Source organism: Pelodiscus sinensis, chromosome 15, assembly GCF_049634645.1.
Source record: "Pelodiscus sinensis isolate JC-2024 chromosome 15, ASM4963464v1, whole genome shotgun sequence".
In the NCBI taxonomy this organism is placed as follows: domain Eukaryota; kingdom Metazoa; phylum Chordata; order Testudines; family Trionychidae; genus Pelodiscus; species Pelodiscus sinensis.
This window is the reverse complement of record NC_134725.1, coordinates 40977993-41005366: the sequence shown is the minus strand read 5'-3', so window position 1 is coordinate 41005366 and position 27374 is coordinate 40977993. Positions and strand designations below refer to the sequence as shown.

The 27374-nt window shown below is 47.9% G+C and overlaps 1 protein-coding gene across 10 annotated transcripts in view; it reads left to right on the top strand.

Moving 5' to 3' along the window:
* Nucleotides 1-27374, top strand: part of TTC28 (tetratricopeptide repeat domain 28) — a 590183-nt gene that overhangs the window by 541282 nt on the left and 21527 nt on the right. For all 10 annotated transcript variants that reach the window (XM_075898910.1, XM_075898909.1, XM_075898911.1 and 7 more), the window contains 3 exons: nucleotides 12836-13015; nucleotides 22402-23122; nucleotides 25672-25796. In XM_075898910.1, the coding sequence (XP_075755025.1) occupies nucleotides 12836-13015; nucleotides 22402-23122; nucleotides 25672-25796 (1026 nt within the window). The remainder of the gene's footprint in view (nucleotides 1-12835; nucleotides 13016-22401; nucleotides 23123-25671; nucleotides 25797-27374) is intronic.

Genomic DNA, 27374 nt, shown 5'->3' with positions numbered 1-27374 from the left:
GTTTTGCAGGACTGAATCCTGTCAGGGAGCAGTGCCTGCAGGGGTGGGCCCTACAGGGAATGAGTTTGCTGGGTCTCAGCCCAGTTGGGAGACATGTCACCAAGCCCAGCACTGCCACAAGGCAACCACAACAGAGAGGCCAAGAGCACTCTGTCTGGGGAGTGCCCCAGTGGTGGGGAAGCTGGCGCTGGTGATGCCAGTGCTGCCCATGCTTAGGGTGAAGAGTGCCTCCATGTCCCAGACTCTCCAGCCAGGTCCATTCACTGTTGCCTCCTCTGGTGACATGTTCCCAGACAGAACGTGAATCCTGCCCACTTGGAGCATCCATCAGGAAGAGAGCTCTCTGCCCAGCATCCTGTCGGAGCTTTGCACTGCCTGGGGCTGCTTGCACAGCTGCATTCAGGCATTCACTTCCCCAAGCTGGGGCGCTGTCAGAAACACTGAGAGTCAGAGTTTGGGCTTGCAGGTTTCCCTGGAGGATTGTCTGTTCCAGGAGGTCTTGGGTATGGGTATGGCCTGTCCCTGAGTGCACCACAGCATAAACCATATGTTTTGCCCCACCAAGAGAGGGGCTAGGCCAGAGATGCGTCCTGGAAAAGAAGGGCAATTGGTTACCGAGTGATCCACACACTGGAGCTGCTGCAGGTTGGTTCCAGCCTGGCTCTCACATTAAGAGCTCAGGCCTGTTTGACTGTGAGATCCCAGCAGAGCCCCCACGCCTCCTGTCTAAGGAAGCCGATAAATGTGGCATCCTCTGAGTGCTAACCGTCCTGGGCAGAGCTTCTCTGTGAAGAGGCAAGAGAGGGGCTGGCCACTGCTATCGTCTTAGATTCCTCAGTGCTCCCCATATTGTTCTTTTACCAGACACCCTCTCCAGAGCTTTTAAGGTTTGTGCTACCCAACTCTGAGCCTGTCAGTTTCTGCTGCATGTGTTCAGAGCCAGGGTGCTCCATGGCAGGGTATCTGGGATGCGTGGAGTGTCTCATGCAGAGGGGTTTGTTGCATGCTGTATGTATGGCGCATGTTCCATGCATCAGTTAAACACATGCAGAGAACTGGAAAGGTGCCACCTGGTGCTGCGGTTGCCATATGCAGCAGAGTGACTGTCACAAGGCATCACGCTGCTGGCATGGAAGTGAATGCTCCCAGGCTAACCAGACCTCTGATGCCACTGGGGATAGTGGCTCTGGGCGAGGGGTCAGGGGCCCAGATTCTCATCCCAGCTCTTCCAGTGACTTGCTGCATGACCATGTGAAAGTCTCTTCCCCTCTCTGGGGCAATGGATTCTGCCCGTTTTCGAACACTGAAAGGGCTTGAATTAGTATAGGAGAGAATTGACACTCAAGGTTAAACATGGAGTCTACGGCAAGCAGGCCAGCACAAAGGGGTTACAATAAGGTTGACATAAGAAGCTTTTTTTCTAGTCATTTCCTGACCTCTTTGCACATGTGCAGGATTTTTGCTGTGCCCCACCTGCGTGCTATATATTTGGCCTGTAAGCTCTGGAGGCAGGGTCCATGCCTTGCTCTGCATTTCTACTTCATTCATCTCGAGGGACAGGCTAGGTGCTGTCTCAAACATAACCAATAATCAGCATTGCGTGGATGATCACTTCCCCGTCTCCTGGGCTGTGCAGGTGGATGCTGCTGTTTGCACCATGCCATGGAAGTGCTGACACCTAGCCAGTCACTGCTCTTAGCTCCTACCCCTCAGCCCACTGACCTTGTACGTCCCAGGACTAACTTCTATAGTGGCTCCCCCAGCCTTCCTGCAACTCTCCTTTCAGATGCACCTCCTGCGCCAGAATTCCCTTTGTTGAGGCTGAGAGAGGCCAAAGCCGGTTCCTTTTCCCTAACCCCAGCCCAAACCCAATGGTCCCCACCATGCCCTCTCAGTCTGAGCTCTGTCCTTCCAAGAAAGGAGACCAGAGCTGTAGGCTGCACTCTGCCAGAGGGTTCTTGTGGGCCCTGCTAGCTTGTCTGGATTTACGCTCCGTGCCTGTTGCAAAGCCCTACAAGTTATAACCCCACCATGTAGCTCTCCCTTCCTTTTACTGCTGCTGTACAGACAGTGTCAGTGAATCCCCATCCTGTTCCCCAGAGCCTGCATTCTCCTATGTGCTGCCAGCCCCGGTTTCCTTAGGCTTCTGGACATAGAAAGGTCTGAAAGCCTCACCCACCTCTCTGTTCTCCACCATCCTGCGATTTTGTGTTACAACAAGAGCCTGGCATAGCCAGTAGGAAAGTGCTAGCCTGGGCACAGGCAGGGGAGGCTTGTGGTGAGGTGAGGGGGAGGCTGCGGGCACAGGCTGGAGATCAGACAGGATGCTGCTGTCAGTCAGGTGAGGTGTGGGGTTTCTGGACATGCTCAGGCTGACCGTGAGTGTACAGTTCAGGGAGAGCTGCAGGAGAGCAGGAGCTGAACAGGACACGGATGACAAGTAGAACCTCGCCAAGTGGCCTCATTGCTACATCCACGTGCTGTTAAAGGGCCCGACCAATCTGCAGTGAGTGGGAGCAGTCGCTGCGAGGGACAGATCACACAGACTCCAGGGTTGCTGCTGAGTGAGGTGCACTGTTCTCTCATCTGAATTCCTGGATTCTCTTGTGGGAGGGATTTGATTGCTGCATTTTTGTTACTCCATGTAGTGACACCCCTTCCCTAAGAGAAGCAGGGAGCCTGTGAACGGCAGAATCCCCCTCCCCCATGTTTCTTTTTCCTACAGGTCTTAATTCTATATGAAAGCCTGAGATAGCTGTACTGATTGGTTACCCAGATTTCGCTGCCACTAGGGGGCAGTGCTGCACTGTCAAAGTGAGCAGAGCTGGGAAGCCAGCTGCAGGTTTCCTAGCCAGACTATAGAACTATTCTGTTTTGCAGCTTTTCAGTGAAAGTATTGAAAACAAAAGTCTGAGATTATACATCACAGACACTTCAAGACTAAAGAGGTTAGCTCCTTTATGCAGGGCTCATAATTATTTGAACAACTGTCTTTGTTTAGCAGCCGTGATGCTATTAAGGGCCTGGCTCTGGGAATCTGAAAAGCGGAATGGAATAATATTTCACCATGGGCGTAACGCTGCTCTTTGATTTAATTTTTGCTTAAGGGGAAAGCACCGCCTTGGCAGTTTCCTTGAAACATGCTGTCCTTTGCTGTCAGCAAGGCAGCCACACTTGCACTTCTCTATGAGAAGTGCATAGTATTGTTGTGTACATGAACCATCATGAAACATTACATCAGCTTCAGTCTGATCCTCTCAAGAGAAAGGGCTTCAGCTTTAAGCTGCCGCACCAGAAAACTTGCAAGAGAGGCACACTGTGTGCAAAGGGACCTGGCGAGCCGTTTGCACCTGCAGTGCTGACAGATTGCGACTAGGAGCAGCGGGGAGGCCTGCTGAGTTTTCCAGACCATTGGAGTCACAGCTCATCTATTGGACCAGCATCTCTCTCTCTGCCACAGTCTCTTGGGCCAGAAAGAGACAGTCCCAGGAACAGCCTTCCTGTGCCTCCGTAACACTTTGGATTTGCTGTGATCGCTGGGTGCTGCTCAGATATCCTGTTCCTTTCCAAACAGCCTGCAGGAGAAGGGCAGGAGCCTGGGGCTGCCTCCAGGCTTGATTTGCCCCTGGTTGAGATATTTGTAGTGAGGTGTGGACAGATTCAGGACTGATAGGGTGGGAGGGTGATTTCTGATAAGCTGTCTGTCTGATGGGCAGTAATGGACAGCATTTCTGGGAGCTGGCCAAGCAGCCAACCCTGCCCCCAGCAGGGCTTGTGGGAAGGTGTGGTTTGGGTGTGGGTGTCACCAGAGATTTCTCACTCTAGCTACTAACTCCCAATGAGCTGTTTGACATTTAGAGACCAGACTATCCATTCATTGTGTTCCACTGCTGATCCTTCGCTGTTCAGGCACCTTAAAATGTGTTGTCCACCAGGGGCATCCGTGGTCCACAGAAAGTCTCTGTATCAAGTTGTACTTGGTTATCAAACAACAAATAGTCTGGTAGCACTTTATAGACTAACAAAACATGTAGATGGTGTCATGAGCTTTCGTGGGCACAGCCCATTTCTTCAGATGACCGGAGTTTTGAGTTTAGGATTTGCAGACCCAAAATAAATAGGGGAGAAGGGAAAGGGGGGAAGGAAAAAAAGAAGGGGGCAGGAAACAAGGAGCAGAGGGTATGAAAATATCAAAGGGAAAAACAAGCAGGCAGAACTGGTAACCTTATAAGTACCTAAAGATTGGATAGTTAAAAGAAGCAGATAAGGATAATAGGATAGCAATTAGATAGGAAGGGTCTACATGCAAGAATCTACACAGTGGGCTGTGCCCATGAAAGCTCATTATACCATCTATATCAGTGTTTCTTAAACTGTGTTCCGAGGCACACCGGTGTGCCGCGAGGCAGTGGGAGGTGTGCCACAGAGAATAACAGAATTCAAAATGGCTGCTCTTAAAGGGGCGGGTGACATTTTTTTCCCCAATTACTTTTCCCCAGCCCTTTTTCCGTCAGTAACTCCCCCCCCTACCTTTCCTCTCCCCCCCCACCCCAACTTTTTTTTTCTCAGCTAAAAATCCTTGGTTTTCCTCATAAAAAAAAATATTGTGGTGTTCCTCAGTCTTAAAAAGTTTAAGAAACACTGAGCTATATGTTTTTTTACTCTGTAAAGTGCTACCAGACTATTTGTTGGTTAAGTTTTTCCTGTACAGACTAACTCGGCTACCCCCTGAAGCTTTTGGTTATCGAAGGTATTTGTTGTTCCTGTGATTTCAGCTATTCCAAATTCCTCAAGAAGGTGTAGATCTGGTTCCATGGCAGCCTGACAGAGAGGGAGAGATTGTCTGAACTGTGGAGTTTATTCTTTATACAGCTAGTTGGCAGTGCATTAATAGCAGGCTGTGCTAAGTACAGAGTTACGTCATACCCATAACGTCAGCCCACCTGAGGTCTGAGATCCTCCAAGCAGGTTCCAGTGTCACAAAGCAATCAGTCAACAGGGCAAATACAGGGTCCAGCTCTCCCTTCTTGTGTCTCTAGGCAGACAAGATGAGGATAATTTTTCAAACATTAAGGCTCTTTTCTAACGCTGGGACAGCAAGGAGAAGAGACACATGACTGTGCTGGACCACAGTTCTGGCCATATGAAAAAAGAAACAATTCCCAACCACCCCAGCAAGCCTCTGAGATTCAGGGTTACTTCAGAGAGTGGGGCTTTTCTGGCACATTGGTCCTGCCTGTACAAAGCATTTCATAACTAGAGGTGTAACTGCCATAAGCCTGGGCCCAATGCCTGGCTCACCCAAACCACTGTAACAATGCACGTCAATCCTAGAGAGTATGGCCAGGAGTTTGTAGCCTGACCTGCAGATTATGGACTAATTGCATTGATTACTTCTGAATTCCCACTTACTACTTTGAGGGTTGGCATGTATTTGTCCCAAGATCAGGACCAATATTACTCTTAATTATTATGTGCACAGCTGCAACCCTCTCTCTATAGGAATTATTCTATATTTATAGATGGTTTATTCATGTAGTTAGCTCAGTCACAAACACCCCCACTCAATGAGGTAGATTGAGGTACTACTTAGTCTACATCTGCCCATAAAATACTCACACAGTCCCATGCAGAACAACCCAAAACTTTCTTCTTTACCCTCACCTTCCCTCTTATCACCAGTGACCATCAATTCGGCACCTGCCGGGGCCACAGCTCCTCCTACTTCCCCTAGCCTGGGATGAAGCTTTTGTTAGATGCTACATTGACGCTTCCATGTCTAATGCATATGCACTAGGAGTTTCCCTTCTTTTCCTTATCTGTATTTCCTCACCGTACTAATGCTGAACTTGTCTTCTCCTATAAGTTAGAATATTGATGATCTCAACTTATTATCAGATACATCAGTTTGTTGCCAAGGCACACGTGTGGCTAGCCATCTCTGGATGTTTTGGTGGTTGGTAGGTATTATTATGGTCAAAACCCCTTTGCATGCTCTGTTTTCAGTTCCCCAAAAGTCAAGGGTGACCATAGGTCATTTGTCTGTGCCAAAATTCATGGTCCCCAATCCTTAGAGGGACTGCTGGAGGGTAATATCTCACAGGCTGCCAGCCTGGAGGTTCCTTGCATAACTGCTGAGTAGAATGAAAACAGAACACAGTGAAGACAAGGCAGTAAATATAATAAAGGCAAGTTAGCCCAATGGGCTACAGTTTGGAAGGCAGCGCCTGCTTCCAGAGAGGGCAGTAGAATCACCAATGATGGTTTTAGTGCAAGGAACCCAACCTTCAGAGGGCTTTGAGAGGAGCCATTTGCTAGTCAGGTTTTCTGTGCTGGGTTCTGCGAAGTCCTGAATCTGGGTACTGCACTTCACCCATTGTCAGGAGGACTAAAATAGGCTGGGAGTGGATCTCTAACAGGGTCTCCAGGTGTTCTTAGCTCCTGCTATTTCCCTGCAGCCTGAGGAGCACTGTGCTTGGGCTCTGTGCTGTAATTTTGTGAGACTGACTCAGGGCATTCTGTGACTGTGTCCCTGGGCTAGGGGCTGCAGAGCAGGCCAGAGCCTGCTGCCCAGCGTTACAATAATGAATCACGTGTTGGGATGGACACAGCAGATCACTGATGCATCACCCCAGCAGATGGGAGCTCTGTCTCTGCCAGTAGCCCAGATATCCAGTCCCTTTATTGGCAGCTCATCTCTGATGTCCATTCTGCAGTGGCTGCTAAGAAGAGGAGCCTTGCCCCCCCAGGCCAGCAGCTTGTTGGCATTTTAGCTGCTGACTGCACTGCCAGTGTCCAGTGACTCAGTCACACTCCCAACAATTCACCAGTCACCAAGGCAAACAATTACGAGGCCTTTCCAGCCTCCGTCATGTGCTGGGATCTGGAACCCCATGGCAGCCAGTGGGGGCTGTGTCCTTGGCCTGACACAGAGCACAGGATCTGTGGCCACCCAAACCTTTGCATCCATTGTTTGCACTGAACAGCTTCTTTTTGTTTAATCTTGCCCCTGAAAATAGCTCTTGGAGGCATGTGAAATGCAAATGAGACTCATAATTTTATTTCTGTTTTCCTAACACACATGCAGCTTTCATGAAAAAATATTAAGCCCTGGGGGTTTTCCATACAAATGGAGAATTCTGCTAGGCACATGTCACTATGGCTTAGATAGTCTCATTATGTTGCCTGCAGCTAAAGCTCCCGGAGCAGTAAGTCAAACGGAATCTATATATATAAAAAAACATTTCTGGAAAACAACAACCCCCTGGTGGGAAGCTACTGCTTGTCAACTTGGTCTCTGCAGAGAGAGGCAAGACTGAGCCGTAGCTGGTAAATTTAGCTGCAGAGCACGCAGGCTGGTTCACCATAGGCAGAGTGCAGAGGGAGGCCTCCCTCAAGGAGCCGCTGGTGCTTGTAAACAATATGTCAGAATGGAGAGGACATTTTTCTCAGGAAGGCTCCTGAGGCAGCTGGATGTCAGAGTGACTGACCCTGTATCTTTGTCTCCAGTCAATGGAGCAGGGTGAGCTATAGAACTGCAAGGAGGCCAGGAAAAACAGCAAGAGGTCAGTGACTATTTTTAACTTCTCTTAAAAGAAAATCTCTTTTTCCTTCCACCACTTTATTCCCATTTCAAAGGGGAAAGTTTCTTGCCATCTCTCTGTCTAGCCTACTATTTGTGTGTCTAGCCTTCCTCCTTTGAGCCTTATAGGTGTTGCCTCAGCCTCCACCAGTGGATGGCGGCCAAAGGGAGTTGAAGGCCTTAGGACTGTTGCTGTGATCTGTGAGCTAAGCTTAGAGAATCCCACTGGAGATTCCTGTTACTCTTCAAGTCATCAGTGACGTGTCCTCAGTCTAAAGTACAGCATTAAAAATTGCTGCATGTCACTACTCAAAATATCTGCTCAGGAGAGGCCTAAGGCCAGGGTGGGGGAGCTGTGGGTCAGGACAGGGATGCCCCATCTGAACTGTGTGTGCAGAATTTGGCACAAGCAATAATATGCACCAAAACCATCTCTCTTAATGTATGCACCCCCCAGTCCTTTCTCCCCAGGTTGCCTGGTTGCTGTGCACACGTAGGTCCAGTCGTTGTATGCTGCTCTCTAACCCCTTTTTACTCAGAGGGGCTTATGTTTTCATTTGACAAGTCAGGCCAGGAACATTTTGGAAAGGGGAAAGAGACACTCCCAAAAAGAAGATGCTGCAGCCTCCAGTTCAATGGGAAAGAGAGAATGAAATTAGCCCTAAGTCCAGGGATCTAGAAAGGGGCAAAGCAGGTCAGTCCCTAGAGAGAGGGTCAGAACGTGGGTGTGTTCCACTCTAGAGAGCGTGGGTGGGACATAAAGAGGCATGAGCATGACAGGCACGGGGCAGCAAGGAGAATTCCCGCTACATGTGTGTGCAGCAACCCTCTCCAGTTCTGCACACACAGAGAATAATTAAGGAGAATAATTTTTCTCTCTCTTCCTTGTGACACCCTTTTAGGTATTTGAAAACAGTTGTTATGTCCCTGTGATGTGTCCCGCGTGTCACTCCCCCGGGCAGTTAATTAAATCCACTTATTTCTCGCAGGGTGGCCTGTCTTCGTTTTCCACGCCCTTTGTATGAAGGGAGGGGAAGGGGGGCCCGGGCCCGCCCCCACTCACGGGCCCCAGCCCAGGGCCTTAAGGGCTAGGATCTAGAGAGACCCCGCCTGGCTGACGGGGTTCAAGACTGCAGCTCGTCAGCCCACCAGCCCATCCGGGCTCTGCCCAGAGCCGATACCTTCCCCGCCCTTCCCGGGGCTACCCCGCGGCCGAGGCCCTGGACGGTTTCCTTACCGCAAGCCTTCAGGCCGCAGGTGCGTTCGGTCTGTTGGGTAGGATGGTTCCTGGTCCGCGGATCTGTCTTTCGTCCCTGTTGCCAGGACCTGTGGAGGAGGAGGCTCTCTTCCTCCTTCCCCCTCTCTCTAATGCGGGTGCCATTATTAAAAGTCCCGCCAGGGCTGTGACCCCGTCTGTCCCCGGAGGCTCCTCCCCCCACGTTCGCAGTGCTTGGCGTTGCCGCAGCAACATTTCGGATGCCCTGGCAGCTTCGCGCTGATGCCGGGCGCCGTGTTCCTCGGTCGGGCTGGGCGCACGGCAGCTGAACAGCCCGGGCAGGGAGAAATCACCCCAGACTGCTGGCTGTAGAGCACGGCCCGGACTGCCTCTCCTGTGCGGGGCTGGCATGCTCCGTCACAGTCCCCTCTCAGTCTTCTCTTTTCCAGACTAAACAAGCCCAGTTCCTTCAGCCTCCCTCATAGCTCATGGTTTCTAGACCTTTCATCATTTCTGTTCCTGTTCTCTGGACTTCCTTCAGTTTTCCCACATCCCTCCTGATATGTAGCATACAATACTCAACACAATAAAGTTGAGGCCTAATCAGTGCAGAGTAGAGTGGAAGAATTACTTCTCGTGTCTTAATTATAATTCTGTATGTCAGATTTGCCTGTGATAAAAGAATATAAGAACGGCCATATTGGGTCAGACCAAAGGTCCATCTAGCCCAGTGTCCTATCTGCTGACAGTGGCCAATGCCTGATGCCCTAGAGAGAATGAACAGAACAGGTATTTATCAAGTGATCCCTCTCCTGTCATCCATTTCCAGCCTCTGACAAAGAACATTCCTACTCATCCTGACTAATAGCCATTGAGGGACGTAACCTCCATGGATTTATTTCTTTATTTAGTTCTTTTTTGAAACCTGTTAAAGTCTTGGTCTTCACAACGTCCTCTGGCAAGGAGTTCCACGAATTGACTGTGTAATGCATGAAGAAAAACTTCATTTTGTTTGATTTTAAACCTGCTGCCTATTAATTTCATTTGGTGACCCCTAGTTCTTATGTTATAGGAACAAGTAAATAACTTTTCCTTATTCACTTTTTCCACACCAGTCATGATTTTATAGACCTCTGTGACATCCCCCTTTAGTCTCCTCTTTTCTCAGCTGAAAAGTTCCCGTATTTTTAATCTCTCTTCATATGGGACCCCTTCCAAGCATCTCATCATTTTTGTTGCCCTTTTCTGATCCTTTTCCAGTGCCAAGAGATCTTTTTGAGATGAGGCGACCACATCTGTATGCAGTATTCAAGATGTGGGTGTACCATGGATTTATACAGAAGTAATACGATATTCTCTGTCTTATTCTCTATCCCTTGTTTAATGATTCCTAACATTCTGTTTTCTTTTTTCACTGCCTCTGCACACTGAGTGGATGTTTTCAGAGAACTATCCACAACGACGCCAAGATATCTCTTCAGTAGTTACAGCTAAACTAGTCCCCATCATTTTGTATGTGTAGTTGGGATTATTTTTTACAAAGTGCATTACTCATTTTGTTGCCCAATCACTTAGTTTGGTGAAATCTTTTTGAAGCTCTTCATAGTCTGCTTTGGTCTTAACGATCTTACAGATTTTACCACCTTGCTGTTTACCCCTTTCTCTAGAACCTTTATAAATAAGTTGAATAGGATTGGTCCCAGGACAGACCCTTGGGGGACCCCACTAGTTACCCCTCTCCATTCTGAAAATTTACCATTTATTCCTACCTTTGTTTCCTGTCTTGTAACCAGTTATCAATCCACAAAAGTACCTTCCCTCTTATCCCATGACAACTTATTTTACTTAAGAGCCTTTGGTGATTTCTGGAAATCTAAGTACACTATGGCCACTGGATTCCTCCTTGTCCACATGTTTGTTGGGCCCTCAAAGAATTCTAGAAGATTAGTAAGGCATGATTTCCCTTTACAGAAACCATGTTGACATTCTCCCAATAAATTATGTTCATCTATGTTCCTGACAATTCTATTATTTACTATAGTTTCAACTAATTTTCCCAGTACTGACATTAGACTTAATGGTTTATAATTTCCAGGGTCACCTCTAGAGCCCTTTTTAAATATTGTCGTCACATTAGCTATCCTCCAGTCATTGGGTACAGAAGCTGATTTAAAGGACAGGTTACAAACCACAGTTAATAGTGCCACGATTTCCCATTTGAGTTCTTTCACAACTCTTGGGTGATGCCATCTGGTCCCGGTGACTTGTTACTGTCAAATTTATCAATTTGTTCCAAAACCTCCTCTAATGACACCTCAGTCTGGGACAGTTCCTCAGATTTGTCACCTAAAATGAATGGCTCAGGTTTGGGAATCTCCCTAACATCCTCAGCTATGAAGACTGAAGCGAAGAATTCATTTATTTTCACCGCAATGACTTTATCATCTCTGAGTGCTCCTTTAGCATCTCAATCATCCAGGGACCCCACTGGTTGTTTGGCCAGTTTTCTGCTTCTGTTGTACTTAAAAAACATTTTGCTATTGCTTTTTGAGTTTTTGGCTAGATGTTCTTCAGACTCCTTTTTGGTTTTTCTTATTATATTTTTACACTTCATTTGACAGAGTTTATGCTCCTTTCTATTTTCCTCACTAGGATTTAACTTTGACTTTTTAAACAATGCCTTTTTATCTCTCACTGCTACTTTTCTCAGCCACTCCCAGGGTGGGCGGGGACTAGAACACACCCACCCCACCTCCCAACCTTCATGGTGTCGGTCATGCTGCCTTCCAAATGACAGAGCCATTTTCACCCTTGGGGGAGCCTGTGTTGGCTGTCCTGCTGCTCCCCGTGTGGGGGGGGGGCGGGGGGGAGGAGGTGGGATTCAAGCCCACCTCCCTGCCCTCCTCAGGCCAATGCCCTATCCCCTAGGCCACTGCAGAACCCACCCCACCTCCCTAATTTCATGCCGTCCCAGAATCATGTTTGGTTTTTTTGCAAGTGTCACAAGCTAAATAATCATATTTAGCTTGTGGTTCACGATGATCCCTAAAATCCCTTTCTGCAGCACTCCTTCCTAGACAGTCACTTCCCATTGTGCATTTGTGACACGGAGTGTTATTGCAGGAGCAAACAGATTTGAAATACCGAGCCATAGTCAATATTCTTACTTTTACTTACAAAGATGATATATGCACTAGGGATGTCATAGGATAACCCAATAAACGGTTAATTGATAAGCTTAGGCTTATCAGTTACAGTGAATGGTTATACACAGGCTCCTGCCCTGTTCCCGGGGAACTGGCTGCCAGCCTGGGCTGCAGGTGCATGTACATAGTTACTCAATTATCCACTTTTTAATGTCCTTATTATGCGCACAAGCAGGATAATTATGCTCAGCAAACCAAAATTTTCCATTGACATCTTACAGTGGTATATTTTGTACAAGATTTGTTACAATGTCTAGCAGTGGCAATATTAATGATATAAATGATCATGTTCCATTCATACAGCATCTCATGCAGCCAGTGTATGTGGTGCTAGTAGGGATGGCTAGTTGTCTGGTGTATGACAAGAGAGGGATTTGCAGCATTCAGGGAACTGAATCTAGATTACACAGTGTTATGGTACCATATTGGTCCCAAGATATTAGCGAGATGAGTGGGAGAGGTAATATTGGACTAATTTCTGGACCAAGCGAATAGCTTCAGAGTGGTGTTAGGAGACTAGTGATAAGGCAGAGACCTGGCATGGTCTTTGGTGGGTGGGAAGGGTTGAATTTGAGTGGGAATGGCAGTTATGAAACATGGCTGGAGATTCACTGACTTTCCTAACTCTGCTTGTCCCTACTGAGATCTTTGAGCAGGGTGATCAGTGTTCTGTGTGCTCTGCTGAAGAGCAGGTTTCAAACAGATGTTTCAGGCTTGCTGATTCTGGGCACTAGAACCCCTGACCTTCAACTGAGGACCGAACATGGAGTGTTTCTTTGGCTGTATAAACAAGGGACTGAGAGCTGCCTCTTTGTCTTTTCTCTTCTGCAGGGTCTAATGCATTCCAGTGGTCCAGTCGGCCGCCATCGCCAGCTGATACTAGTTCTAGAGGGAGAACTGTACCTTATCCCCTTTGCTCTCCTGAAAGGAAGCTCCTCGAATGAGTACCTCTATGAGCGCTTCAGCCTCATTGCAGTCCCATCCATCCAGTCGCTGAACCCCAACTCCAAGGTACAACTCCAACCCCATACCCCCATACTGCTCCAGTGAGGCATGCAATGCTGGGTCCCATCTGTGCCATGTGAGAGCTGAAGCTGCTCCATGCCACACAGGCTCACCCAGCAAGGACCCAGACTGAACTGCAGGGTTTGCTGCCTCTTTCAATGGCATCAGCTACCAAAATGGAAATCACAGACCCACTGCCTTCCAGATACTGGTGCTGAATGAGCTGAGCACCCTCAGTGTACTGTGATGCTCCCCAGAGCAGTCAGGCACAGTCCCTAGCCCCAGGGGAATCACAAAGCAAAGTGTGTCAAGGCAGTGGTTAGGGCTTCTTTCTTAACAAGCCTGCAGGTTCTGGGTGGGTGGAGCTCCCTGTTTCATGCAGATTGAGTGACCTCAGCTGAGTTTCCCCCAGTTAGTCACAGTCTAGCAATCTGCTCATGTGTACACCTGTCTGCCTGGGGCACTTGCTGCTGATGTCTCATGACATTCAGGGTGCAGGTTAAAGCTGATACCTTCAGCAGATCCTAGTGCCTTTTCATTGATATGAAGCCCAAACATCTAAGGGGAGTTCAAGGCCAACATCAGTTCTTGGTCTCATTGCTCAGAACAGAGCCCCATGGCTCACCCTGCATGATTGCCATGTGAAACACAAAATTATCTAACAGGGAGGGTGGGCCTGATTTTGTCATTGTTGTTGTCGTATGTGACTTGAAGTTTCCTGTTCTGGATTAGCCCCTGGGAGCCAGTCTCTCTCTGTCTCTGGCCAGGGCTTGATCTTGAGCTGCCACAGCACATCTGTTGGTCAGAGGCTTTCACTGACTTGCCTGCAGTGATACTCAGCTACAGTTAATTGATAACACATAGGGATCATTCAGAAGATTCCTTTCAGTGTCTATTACTTTGTGTTTGTCAGCACTGAACTTCATCAGCCATTACACTTACAGCCTCAGAGAATGTTAAGGCCAGGGTCTCAAACTTGCAGCCACAGGTCATCTATGGCCACAGCATTTTCACACTCTGGCCCAGCCATGCAGATATGTGTGCCTGTCACCATCCCGCAAGCCTCACCCCTACCTACCATCGCCCTGCACTCCCCCCACATCCCCTCCCCAGGGCAATGGCCTTGCAGATTAATGTGGGGGGGAGGCTGGCACTGAATGGAATAGGGATCAGGGCCCCCTGCCCTCCCCGTGGCAGCCCTAATCCCTGCTGCCGCCGTGTGCCAGGCTCCCCCAGTAATTCCCAAGGCTACATCCCTCGGGCCAAAACTCACGGGTCAGATTGCAAAAATGCTTTGGTTGCAGATGGCCCATCAGCTGCGAGTTTGAGACCCCTGATTTAAGGCCAGGAGGGATCATTAAATTATCTAGTCTAATTGCCTGTACATCACAGAACATTACATTTCACCCAGTTACACCTGTATTGAACTCAAGAATTTAAATTTGACCAATGCATGTCTTCAGAAAGGCATCCAGTCTTAATCTGAAGACATTCAGAGATAAAAAGTTCACCACTTCCTTGGTAATTTGTTTCAATGTTTAATCACCTTCAGGGTTAAAAAGAATTATGCTTAATTTCTAATTTGTCTGGCTTCACCTTTCAGCTATTATTCTTGTTCTGTCTTTCTCTACTATATTAAGATCCCTTCAGTACCTGGTATTTTCTGCCCATGAAGATTCTTACACACTGTAATTACATGCATTTGAGTATTGCCACAACATAACAGTTTCCCAGTGTTCTGCAATTTCCTCCATGTTTCAAGATTTGTTAAAGGTTTTTATCATCAGGCCAGAGATTTCCTTGACCAATTCTTGTTGGACTTTTGGGAGCTGGTTATCTGGCCCTTCTGAATTAAAAGTGTTTATCCCTAAGAGATGTTTAACATCTTCCTTTGTTACTAATGGGATGGAAAATCCTTCATCCTTCTGTGATATATCATCCCGATCCTTTCTAAAACAGAACAGAAATATTTACTGAACTCTGCTCAATTGCCTAATTTGGTTAGGTCCCTCTGAAGCTCCTCACAGTCTTCTCTAATCTACATAATCATGTGTCATTTGCACCTGTTACCAGCTGAGGAGAGATTTTTATTTTATCCTTCCTAAAGCACTTTTCATCCTGATCATCCCAAAGGGATTTACAAACAGGAATTGCTTCATTCATCCTTCACAGTACTGATTGTTGCAGAAATAGTTCCCAATAGTGTCCTTAAATTTCATAACCTGACAAATGCAAACAAAGCCAACAGGAAAAAACAATGTTGACTAGGATAAAAAACTTCCTAACTGTAAAAACATTTAGTCAAGGATTCTTCTTCCAGTTGTGTCCCTTTGCATGCTCCACATGGAGATTTTCATCAGCAGTGTCCATAGGTCTGCACCTCTGCCCTGGACACCCTTCTGCCCTGATATGAGAGCAGACGGGGGACAGACCTGCTGCCTCTCCAGTTCCTGCTAAGCCACCCGTGGCTTGAGATGGAGCATTGGACTGTCCCTGAGCTAAGCCAGTAGCTCAGGTACCCCTGCCAATAATTGTTTCTGTTAAATAGTACAGTTTGTGTTGTTGTGGGGAGTCCTCCTTAACTTTTTTTGCCCAATTTGTTCCTTTATAGTATTTCTCAAGTCTCAACCCAAGGTCTGAAGTTTAGTTTATGCCCAACACTTCAGGCTACAACCCTGCAGGTCTTCCTGCTGCAACAACAAACATTCAAGCTGCACCCGCTGCCATGCGGAGTCCCACATCTTCTGATCTGCTCTGGAATTAAGATGCTTAGGAAGGGTAGATTAAAACCCTTGATAATGGAGCATCCACTGAGACCTACACAGTTCAGATCATCTCCCAATATGTCGGCCCCACCCACCCTTTCTTCTAGCAAAGAGCCTGAATGTGCTGCAGCACCACCCAACCCTTCAAAGAAGACAAGGCCCAATTCTGCAGAGCAGAATAAGAGAAGGGGAAAGCTCTCCACCCCGCCCTGTCTGTGTCCCAGGAGACCTCCCATCCTGCTCCCATCCCCTCCATGCTGATTCCACAGCACGGGGAAGGAAGTTGCATCTTGAGAACCAGTCTAATGTGCCATAAAAGTGTCCTTCTAAAGTGCTGGACCCAGTGCCTTCTAAACATATGAACTCTCAAGTCAAGCCACAACCCGATCATGCGTCGGTACCGTATCCGCCTGACATGCCCCAGAGGATCCTTATCTAGGGTGCTGGTCCTCCAGGCTCCTGTTCCACCAGCGTCTGCACCCTGGAAGAGCATGAATCACTACTGACCAGAGGTGAGAGATGCTCTCCACAGGTGCCAACTCATTGTACAGAACCTCCTTACCCTCTGCCTATGCCAGGGCCCCTGCACAGACTCTGTGAAGATTTTGATACCAGCATGCCTCCCCCTAGTGCTGCCTCATGAACCAGCCTGCTATGGGACATGAACTGATAAAGGTACCAGCCCCTCCCCGGGACTCAGCACTAACCTGATCTCTTGTACTGACACCATGTGCTGTTCTGATGGACTTGCAGAGCAACATCTCATCTGACTCTGAGGTGTCTATCGCAAGGTCCTCTCTTTACTCCCTGGAGATCCTGCTTGAGGAAACTCCCAGCAGGCGATTTATCCAGAGACTCTTGTATGGACAACCTTGGGGCCTTTCCCATAGGCCCCACCTTTACGGACATGTTGAAACCTGAGGCCCCCTACAGTGACTAGTTCTACTGAGTCCCATCCTGTAAGAGAGCGTGTCAGGAGCAGCAGCCAGCTCCCTTGGGTCTTGTCCCTCTGGTGCACCTCTCAGAGTAGAAGGACTCAGCTGAGGCAGAAGAAAACCTCCCTCCTACAAATCTTCCTCCTCACCAAAGGGAGGGGAAAATGACGCCTCCTTCACTCTCTTACCCGGATGACTGTGAAGCTTTTCCAGACCTGATGAAATGTGTGGAGACAGTTTACAAATTCTGTCAGAGGAGGTATAGGAATGGCAGCGCTCCCTCTTAGACATTCGTCATACCTCTGCCCCAGCCAGCATTGCCTTTTCCTTCAGTGACACTGTTAGCGCTGGCATGTCTGATGTGGCAGACTCCAGCGATCTGCCTGCCTGCCTGCAAATGGGACTGACACAAAATGCTGTGTTCCACCCAGAGGCTCAGAATGTTTTTTCTCACAGGCTACACACAACGATCTGCTCGTTGAGGTTGCAAACTAGAGGAACAGACAATACAGATTCCTTTCAATGCTGTATGACAAAGAGCTGAAGCAACTGGAGCATTTTGATCACAAGAGCTTACTTCTTAGCTTCTTTGCAATTCGGTGCAATCAAATAGCAAGTGGTAAAGTGTCTTCACAAATGTGTTCTCAGCCTTTACTGAACACTTGCCTCAAGATCAGAGAGAACAGTTTCACCAGAGCTGCATGCCCGTGGCTATGGCGGAAGTCATACACTGAGCTTCCTAGGTGCAATTCTCTGGCTTCTCCCATGAGGTACAAAATACTGTCAAAGACATTGCTTTTGTGGAACACAAGTTGTTTAGTGGCACCACAGATGATCTCTCAGTTCTCTCAAAAGATCCTCAGGCAACACTGTGATCTCAGCATTTATAGCCCTGGGACATAAACAAAACAACAGCAGGTCTCAGATGACTCTGGGATTCCATCCAGTCACTACCCACCCATGCAATTGACTGGAACCCTTAAGAAGAAGCCTGGATTCCATAAGAAAGGGCCCTTCTTTACAGCAACCTCCCAACCAGCCATGCCCTCAAAAGGTCAACTTTGACACAGTGGTCTAGGGTCACAAATTACTTTCCACTTCAGATTCTGCGCTGCACCTCCCCACCCTACGCACGTATGGAGATTGTCTTTCCTATTTTCTACCTTCCGAGGAGCTCATCACTTCAGACAGATGGAGCCTGGAGGTGATTTCCACAGATTTTTCCGTTCTGGTCAGCCCATTTCCTTCATGCTCCGCCCTGTCCTTCTTCAGGCACCTGTCTCACAAGAATCTCTTGAGACGGGAGACACGATCCCTCCTAATCATGGGGCGATCAAACTCATTCCATTGGACTTCACCTGAAAAGGCTTCAGGTATTTCCTGACTCTTAAGAGCAGTGAGGGGTGGGGATCAATTCAGGACCTCAGGACTTTGAATACTTTGTCCAGGATCATCGCTTCAGAATTGTAACCACAGCAGCAATTCGTTCTCTCTATCTGGGAGTCTGGGTCACTTCCTCCAGCCGTCGGGATATTTATTTTTATTTTACTATGCACTCCTCACACAGACAAGTCCTACATTTCATGGTAGGGAGGGATCACTACCAGTATCATGTCCCACCCTCCAGCCATTCCACCACCCTAAGAATCTTTGCCAAGGTCCTGTCGGTCACCACAACCCTTCTTTGCCAGATGAGAATAACCATCTTCCCCTGCCTGGATGACTGGCTCATGAAAGGTCATTCATTTCCAGATGCTTAGATTGCAATCTGTCATGCCCTGTTTCTTTTCCACTCTCTCAACCTCCACCTCCATGCAGAATAATCTACCCCTCTAGCCACTCGTTGCAGAAACTTCATTGGGGCTACTCTGGATTCCTCTGCTGCCAGGGTATACCTGCCCAGACACAGATTTATCACAATGTCCAGCCCTGTTTCAGAGCCCCCAAATTGCAGTGTGGTCCTGCCTACAACTTCTGGCTCATATGGCAGCCTGAATCTTTGTAACACCCTTGGCAAGATTACAGTCTTAATATATTGAGGCCTATCTGAGAACAGTCTATCCCCTCGACAAGCACAGTCAATGCAAAGAAGTGTCAGTTCCTCAGAGAGTACTTGACTGTTTCAGTTGGTGGAAAGAGCCACAAAAGGATTTCTGCTCCTGCAGACCTCATTACTGAAGGTACCTCTCAGATAGACTGAGATGCACATCCCAAGAGTCTTGCAGCCCAGGGACAATGGACCCCCCAGGAGACTATCCTCCAAATCAGGTGTGGCCAACCTGAGCCTGAGAAGGAGCCACAGTTTACCAATGTACATAGCCAAAGAGCTACAGTAATTTGTCTGTAGTCCCAATCAGGTGCCTCCTCTCCTGTCTCCAGCATTTTTTGTCCACCAGCAGCCCCACCAATCAGCGCCTCCTCTTCCTTCTGCGCGCTTCCTGCCCACTGCAGTCAGCTATTTCATGGCACTCAGGAGGCTCTGTGGAGAAGGGAAGGTGCAAGGGTGCAATACGCCTGGGGAAGGAGATGGAGCCAGGAGTTGAGCACTGGAAAGTTGGCACCTGGAGCTATAGCCCCAGAGTCGGTGCCTGAGCAAGGAGCCATATATTAACTTCAGAAGAGCCATAGGTGGCACCAGAGCCACAGGTTGGCCACCTCTGCTCCAGAGCAACTGACTGCGCAGCGCATTGGTATGCTTGCCTCCAGGGCTGTGACATGATCTTAAAAAATGCAGTTAATTGCAATTTTCATCACATTGTTGAAGAATAATATTTTGGGTGTTTTTCTGCATTTTCAATTACAACACAGACTACAAAGCATACAGTGCTCACTTTATTACAAATATTTGCACGGTAAAAAAAATAAAAGAAATGTATTGTTCAATTACATCATACAAGTACTGAGTGTAATCTCTTCACTGGGAAAGGGCAACTGACAAATTGCACTTACAATTTTATTTTTGTACATAACTTCACTCAGAAACAAAACAATATAAAACTATAGTGCATGCAAACAATGAAGGGGCATACAAATGTTTAGCATATCTAGTATGTAAAAACCTTGCAATGCCGGCTACAACAGTGCCATGCACATATCTAGTCTCACTTCAGGTGACATTGCAAATAAGATATGGGCAGTATTATCTTCCACAAATGTACATAAATTTGTCTTAGTGATTGGCTTACTGAAAAGTAGGACTGAGTGGACTTGTATGAGATGAACTGAAAAATATTATTTGTTTTGTCTGTCTTTTTTACATTACAAATCTTTGTAATAAAAATAATATAAAGTAAGAATTGTACACAATCTATTCTGTTATAATTGAAACCAATATATCTGAAAATATCATCCAAAATATTTATAATAAACTTAAATTGGTATTCTGTTATTGTTTAACAATACAGTTAAAACTGTGATTAATCATGACTGTTTTTTAATCTAGTTAATTTGTATTTGGTTAATCACTTGCATTAACTTTGATTGACACTATTTGCAACACTTCCTGCCCTACATTAGGGGCTACATGATTAGAATAATGGTAGACAACAGAGCAGCAAAATATTTTATCCATCACTGAGGAGCAAGTCATTCCTTGACCTTATATCTTGGTTTATATTTATCCTCCAAGTCCCTTTACTGCTCAAGATCTGGAACATATTGAAACAAGAAAAATCAGTAGCCATCCTCAGAGGATTGTTGTGGCCAAGGCAGGTGTGGTCCCAGAGCTGGTCTGCTCTTATCTGTGACTACCTCTCCACCTTCCTGACAGTGAATTTCCTGACCCAGGAGTTGGGATTGATTACTTAACAAATCTTCTAGCACAGGGGTGGAGAACCTAAGGGCCAAGGGACAGATGCAGCCCCCGGCTTGCCTGGATCTGGCCCCCGAGGCTCAGGGCTTCCCACTCATCAGTGGGGAGCCCACGCTGGCTCTCCAGCACTCCCACTGCCCCACTGCAGTGCTGGAGCACACAAAATCTACTAGATTGGACTTTCCTAAGCTCTGATATATGAGGGGAATGTAGGGAATGTCTTTCTCAATGGGGGACCACATCAGTGAGGGGTTTTTGGTTTTGGGGTTTTTTTTTTCTTCTCACGTGAGTGTGGCTCCTGACTTATTTTTTCTGTGGGTCAGTGGCCGCCAAACCAAAAAGGTTCCCCACCTGTGTTCTAGCCTTTCATCTTAAAATGTAGCTACTAAATGGCTACGTGGTGTAGAACACGACTGCTCCCTGAAGGTACAAACAATACTTCAACATATCAGAAAACCTACACTAAAGAAAATTTACCTGCAGAAGTGGAAATGCTTCCAGATTTGGTGCAATTTCTGATCTGAACCTTCTCTTGGGTCCAGTCTCAATAACCTTCTCAATTTAAAAACTAGAATGATCATTGAGTTCCATCAGTGTTCACCAAGGGTTTTTGGTTTTCAGTTTTCACTTGCCCAATCACAGCAAGGTTCATGAAAGTATTCTTCAGCGTCTTCCCTCCTATCAAATAAGCAATTCCATCAGACCTCAACTTGGTCTTCAGTGCCTTGAGGCAACCCCCATTTGAACTTGTGTTGAATTGTTCCCTCCATCATCTGTCCCTTAAGACTGTGTTCCTCTTAGCCATTACCACACACAGTATACCCACCAGTGTTTCATCATGACACAGTGTTGACACGTCCACTCCTTGCTTCCCCCTACAAGTGTCATTGCTCATTTCACCAGGATTCAATTTGCCACAGCAGCCCTGTTGATACCTATCCAGACATCTGCAGGGCAGCCACCTGCTTCTGGGCACGTTCTCCCAACAGTGCACTCTTATCAGCTCTGGATGCAATCACATGGCTTTCGGCAGGGCTCTTCTGCGATCTGAACTGAATCCACCTCCTTGGCCCCTTCCTCATGAGGAAAGTAACTTTCAGAAGTCTCCTGCCCTGGAGCACCCCCAGGGATGTTACTCAAAGATGGTTACTTACCTTGTACAGCAGTAGGAGTTCTTCGACATGGGTGCTCTCTCTCTTGGAGTCTGACTCTTTCCGCTTTCATGCTTGAGAAGGATTAGGAGTGGTGGCAAGTCCACCTCTCCCTAGCTCCCTGCAGATCGGGGCACAAGGTGTCTAGAGCAGACGTTGACCCAGGGACACTGCTATGGGAATCTCCAGTCAGGAGTGCACGGACATGCACATGGACCACTCAAATGGACACAGATCTGTAAGAACTCCAGTTACTGTACGAGGTAAGTGACCTTTTCATGCTGTGCAATCCCTATTTCCAGAGCACACCAAAACCAGACCAGAGAATTAACTACCGGGATGCTGCACAGAGCGACTGGTCTGAGGAGGAAACATGGGCTTGTGGTTGCAGCAGGAGTCTGGGAATAGAGATTTAGTTAATATTACTGGCTTTGCCACAAACCTCCAGAGTGATCTTGGATAAGTCACTTTCCTTCTCTGTGGATCCATTTCCTCTCTCCAAAGAAGGAAATAGTAATGCTACCCCCCACCACATGGAGCTGGTATGTAAAGGAGTACAGCTTGGATGGAAGGTGCTAAAGCAATGCAAAGCATTGTTGTAATGATAAAAACCCCTCCCTATGACAGAGCCCAGGCCGCTCCATACCCTCCTGCAGGGAGGCAGCATGTTTGCAGGGCCATGGCTTCAACCGAGAGTTCTTTGACCCTGGTTTTCTCTCTCTCTTTCTAGTCCCTTTTGAGGAAGAATGCTCCTGCTAACTCCAGTTCTACTTCAATGGCAGCTGTCATAGGAAATCCCAAACTCCCTGCTGCAGTAATGGACAGATGGCTTTGGGGACCTATGCCCTCTGCAGAAGAAGAGGTCTATATGGTTTCTGAATTACTTGGCTGCCAACCTCTGGTTGGCAATGTGGCAACAAAAGAGAGAGTCATGAGCGCACTAACTCAGGCAGAGTGTGTCCATTTTGCAACCCATGTGTCCTGGAAGCTGGCGGCATTGGTCCTAACGCCCAATGCTGATAGCAACCCAGCCAGTAGCAAGAGCTCCTTCGGGAATCCCTACACAATTCCAGAATCCCTCCGGATGCAGGATGATGCCAGTGACGTGGAGAGTATCTCAGATTGCCCTCCTCTCCAGGAGTTCCTGCTCACAGCAGCTGACATTCTGGATCTGCGGCTTCCTGTCAAATTAGTAGTTCTTGGCTCCTACCAAGAGTCCAGCAACAAAGTCACTGCTGATGGGGTTGTTGGCTTGACTCGGGCATTCCTAGCTGCTGGGGCTCAGTGTGTCCTGGTGTCACTCTGGCCTGTTCCTGTGGCTGCTTCCAAAATGTTTGTGCATGCCTTCTACGCCTCCCTCCTGAACGGAATGAAAGCCAGCGCAGCCCTGGGCGAGGCCATGAAAACCGTGCAGAGCAGCAAGCAGTTCTCCCATCCATCCAACTGGGCAGGTAGGAGGAGTCTGCTTCTTGGGGCTGCTCTCCGACATCAGCAGGAAAGGGTTTGTGGAAAAACAGTGAGACCTATTTGTTTGTGTTGAGCAAGGAGCTGTGATAGCAGCAGGGTGCACAAGTAACACTGTGCGCCCTTGCAGCAGCCAGGAGCTGTGTATCGGGCCGGATTCTGCTCTACTGAGTGTTGCTGAATGACTGGCCAGTGGGACGCTCATTCTTCAGTGTACACCATGGGGACAGCATGTGTTTGACATAATTTTCATGGCATGAAGTGCACCTGTCTCATCAGGCAGGTTTAATCATTAGGAAGATCTGATATGCTAAGGGCCATGCAGGCAGGAAATTACCCAGGATCCCCAACTGACACGAGATAAGATTCCTTTTCTCCCTACAGATTACAGCCTCAGAGGCATTGTTCTTATTGATCCGTGTCTAGCACAGTACTGCAGAAAGATTTGATTCCCACTAGTAGATGGGTGGTGAGGAGGGTGTTTCTTGAATGGAACCGCAACAACGGTGCTGTGATCCACTGACAAGGATGTGTGTGTTTAATTCAACATTCTAAAATTAAATGTGCTAAATAGTTCAGCGATGTGACATAAGGAACTGGGACTATTCCCCGTGTGCTGTACCTTGGCTAGAGCCTGTGAGGATTGGAGCCTCCCTAAGAACATCCCAGAATTCCAGAGAGCTGACGCTTTCCCAGAGTTTGTAGGAACACTGGCACTATTCCTATGGCAGCAGCATTTTCCTCTAAAACTGAAGTCTCGTTCAGTTCGTGTCTTCTGCACACCTGGGTTAGATCATTGTGTGTGGGAGGGGTAACCCTAGCCATGCTGAGGAGGAAAGCGTAATGTTTCCTAAAGAGGCGGCGCCAGCAACAGCAGAGGTGTAATCACCAGGAGACGTGACAAGACTTGTCCCTGTGCCCCTCTCACAGGTGAGGTGGCTGCTGACGTGTGTGGGAGTCCACAAGCAGAACAGTGGAAGGATCAATCCCCGCTGCCCCAGTGCCAGTCAGGAATGGTTTGATGTATCAAAGGAAATTCAGAAAGAGAAAGGCACGGAGGCTAGCAACGTACCAACTGGAATTAAATATACAGCATATTTTTCTCAGCAAAAATCCTCCTTCCTGAGAGCGGGGCCTGTGTCCCAAGCATGTCCCTGATGTGCCCACCTGGGCTGGAGATCAGGTACCTGCTGCGTGCAGAACCCTAGTGCCAGGAAACTGTTACCAGGACAGGGAGCTTGTTGCTGCTGGCTAGCCTGAGCACCTGGGATTAAACCCACGCGGAACTGTCTTGTCTCACTGAGTCCAGTGTTAGCAGCTGATGCATGGAAAACCAGGGGGAAGTTGGGCGTAGGGTTGACACCAAAATTCAGTTTCCTGTTTTTTCCTTCTAAGGGAGTGTGGCAGCCTGGCAGGAAAGAGGAGAAATGGAATGGCTTTGCAGAGCAGATCCCCTTGCCAGAAGTGTAGTAGAAATGACACCAGACATGGCACTCAGTGCCACTACCAGCAGGAGGCAGGCAGGGAATGGCACACAGGGACAGTTGCTCACAGGCTCCTCCCCTGAATCCATATGCAAAGCCTCCACCCTCATGCTTCCCTTGAGAGTACTGATATTTCAAACAGAAATAATATTCACAGTATAGGTAAGCACATGCCTGTGCAGCTGTAATGAATAGGGGAAGAGGAAGAGTTCCTTATACTGCCATGGGGGAGTCAGATATTTGCATGGCACACAAGCCAGCAGCCTGGGCAAAGCAGATGTCTTTTCCCAGACAGGGGCAGCTATTTACCTGTTCCCATAACCTAAGAACTACAGGTCACCAAATGAAATTAATAGGTGACAGGTTTAAAACAAATAAAAGGAAGTTTTTCATTATGCAGCACACAATCTGCCTGTGGAACTCCTTGCCAGAGGATGTTGTGAAGGCCTGGACTTTAACAGGGTTCAAAAAAGAACTGGATACATTCACGGAGATTAAGTTCATCAATGGCGATTAGCCAGGATGGACAGGGATGATGTCCCTAGCCTCTGTTTGCCAGACGCTGGGAATGGGTGGCAGGGGAGGGGTCATTTGATGATTCCCTGTTGTGTTCACTCCCTCTGGGGCACCTGGCATTGGCTACTGTGGGCAGACAGGACACTGAGCTAGATGGACCTTTGGTCTGACCCAGTCTGGCAGTTCTTATGTTCTCTCCATTTTCAGGGTCCTGTTGTTTGCTGGCAGTGTTTAGCTCTTATTGATTTCAGCTCCTGCAAAAGAGATGAAGAACATGGTAGGACAAGTCTCTCTGAATTGCAACATTTTTCCACATGTGTAAACAGGAGAACAGTATTGATTTCATACAGGGGGAGAGCACTCTAGAGGCACCCTAGAAGTCAGGTCCCTGGGATTGAGCGGCATGGAGGCTGCTGCTAGGCGTATAACTTAGCAAGAGGCAATGAGAAATTCATTCCTGTTAGCTTGAGGGAAGCAGAGAATTAGTTTTACTGGAGCAAGAGGAGACTAAGAAGTTCTTCCTTTGAATCCTGCAGGCTTCATGCTCATAGGGAGTGATGTGAAGCTTAACAGCCCTTCCTCGCTAATTGGACAGGCCCTGACAGAGATTCTGCAGCATCCGGATAGAGCACGAGATGCCCTGCGAGTCTTATTACACCTGGTAAGCAAGAGAGGGCTGCCCTAAGAGTATCCCTTACACTCAGAGAGGCAGTGAGAAGATCCTCACAGTCTTGCTTTGAAAGCTACAGCAGACCCAGCTGGTTTTTGTGTGTCTGTGCTTTAAAAATGCGATTGTCACCAAGGTTAATTGTTTCTAAGGCAATGCTGTGAACTAGATAAGACAGTTCCATTGAAATGTATGGACACAAAATGTGAGTCCTTGCCTTGGAGCATGGCAGGCACCTTCTCTTAACTTCTGAAAGGTGATATTGTCTATCGTGAGGTGAATGTTGATTGGGTGGGGAAACATTTCAATTTAATGTCAGGAGTCTAAACTCCTAACCCTCCTTCTCTTCCCTCAGTATGTGTCATCCCTGCAGTTATTCCCTGTCTCTGGGAAAAGAATGGGATGCCAGGCAGAGATTCACCTTGCTTTCATGACGAATAAAATTGCCCCATCAGAGCTAGCTTGTTTGTGCTAGGGATGCTAGCGTATAGTTGTCTAAACGATTAAGCAGTAAGGCTGGGCTTATTTTTTTAAACCAGCTCCCCTCACGGACCGGCTGCCGCCTACTGCCCCAAGTTGCTGCTTCTACTGTATCAGAGGTAGCAGCACAAGGTGGCAGGGGGCTCCCTAGGAGCGGAGCCAGGAGCATACTGGCTGCTGGCTCTGTCCCCAGGGTCCATCAAATAATTGTGTAACTGCTAAGATTTGATGCAGTTGCACAATTATTCAGTTGAACAACATCTAACTTCCCTAGATTTTGTGTGGGTCTGTGCTTTGAAAATGCAATTGTCACTAAGGTTAATTGTTTCTATGACAGAAGTGCTGTGAGCCAGGCAAGAATTAGGGAGGTGAGAATGAAGACACTGTACAGTCTGTCTCCCTGGCTGCTATTCAGGTGACTACCCTCTCTGTACAGTCCATAAGGACTGATGGCTTCGAGCCAAGAATGAACACTGCAGTTTAGAACAGAGCAAGGTTTGTTAGACAGAAGAACTGACTCTTGGGGTCCTTCCCTTCTTGCCAACTAGTGCTGTGTGATGCTGGACATTCTGTTTGGTTGACAGCCTTCACCAGAAAATGCCACACTGAAATCCACCAGATTTATCTCAAGTATCAGAGGGGTAGCCGTGTTAGTCTGGATCTGCAAAAGTGACAAGGAGTCCTGTAGCATGTATCTGACAAAGTGGGTCTTTGCCCACGAAAGCTTATGCTCCAATCCATCTGTTAGTCTGTAAGGTGCTACAGGACTCCTTGTCGCTTTTGCAGGTTTATCTCAGCGATTCTGGTTGGGAGAAATACAGCCACCTGGCTCTCAGGAAATCGTCCCTGGAGGATAGGCTGGAAAATGGGCTCACAGCTGCACTGCCACTGGCCCCACTGCATCTGTCATCCCTGGCTGGGCTACTGGCCTTGGCACTGTTACCTGGCAGGGCTGCCAGCACCAGCGGGACTCCTGGCCCTGGCCAGGCTGCCACTGGCTTCACTGGGACTGTCATCCGTGCCCAGCTGGAGTACTGGCCCCAGCGCCATCAACCCAGAAGGGCTTCCAGCCACAAGCCCTCCTGTGCCCTA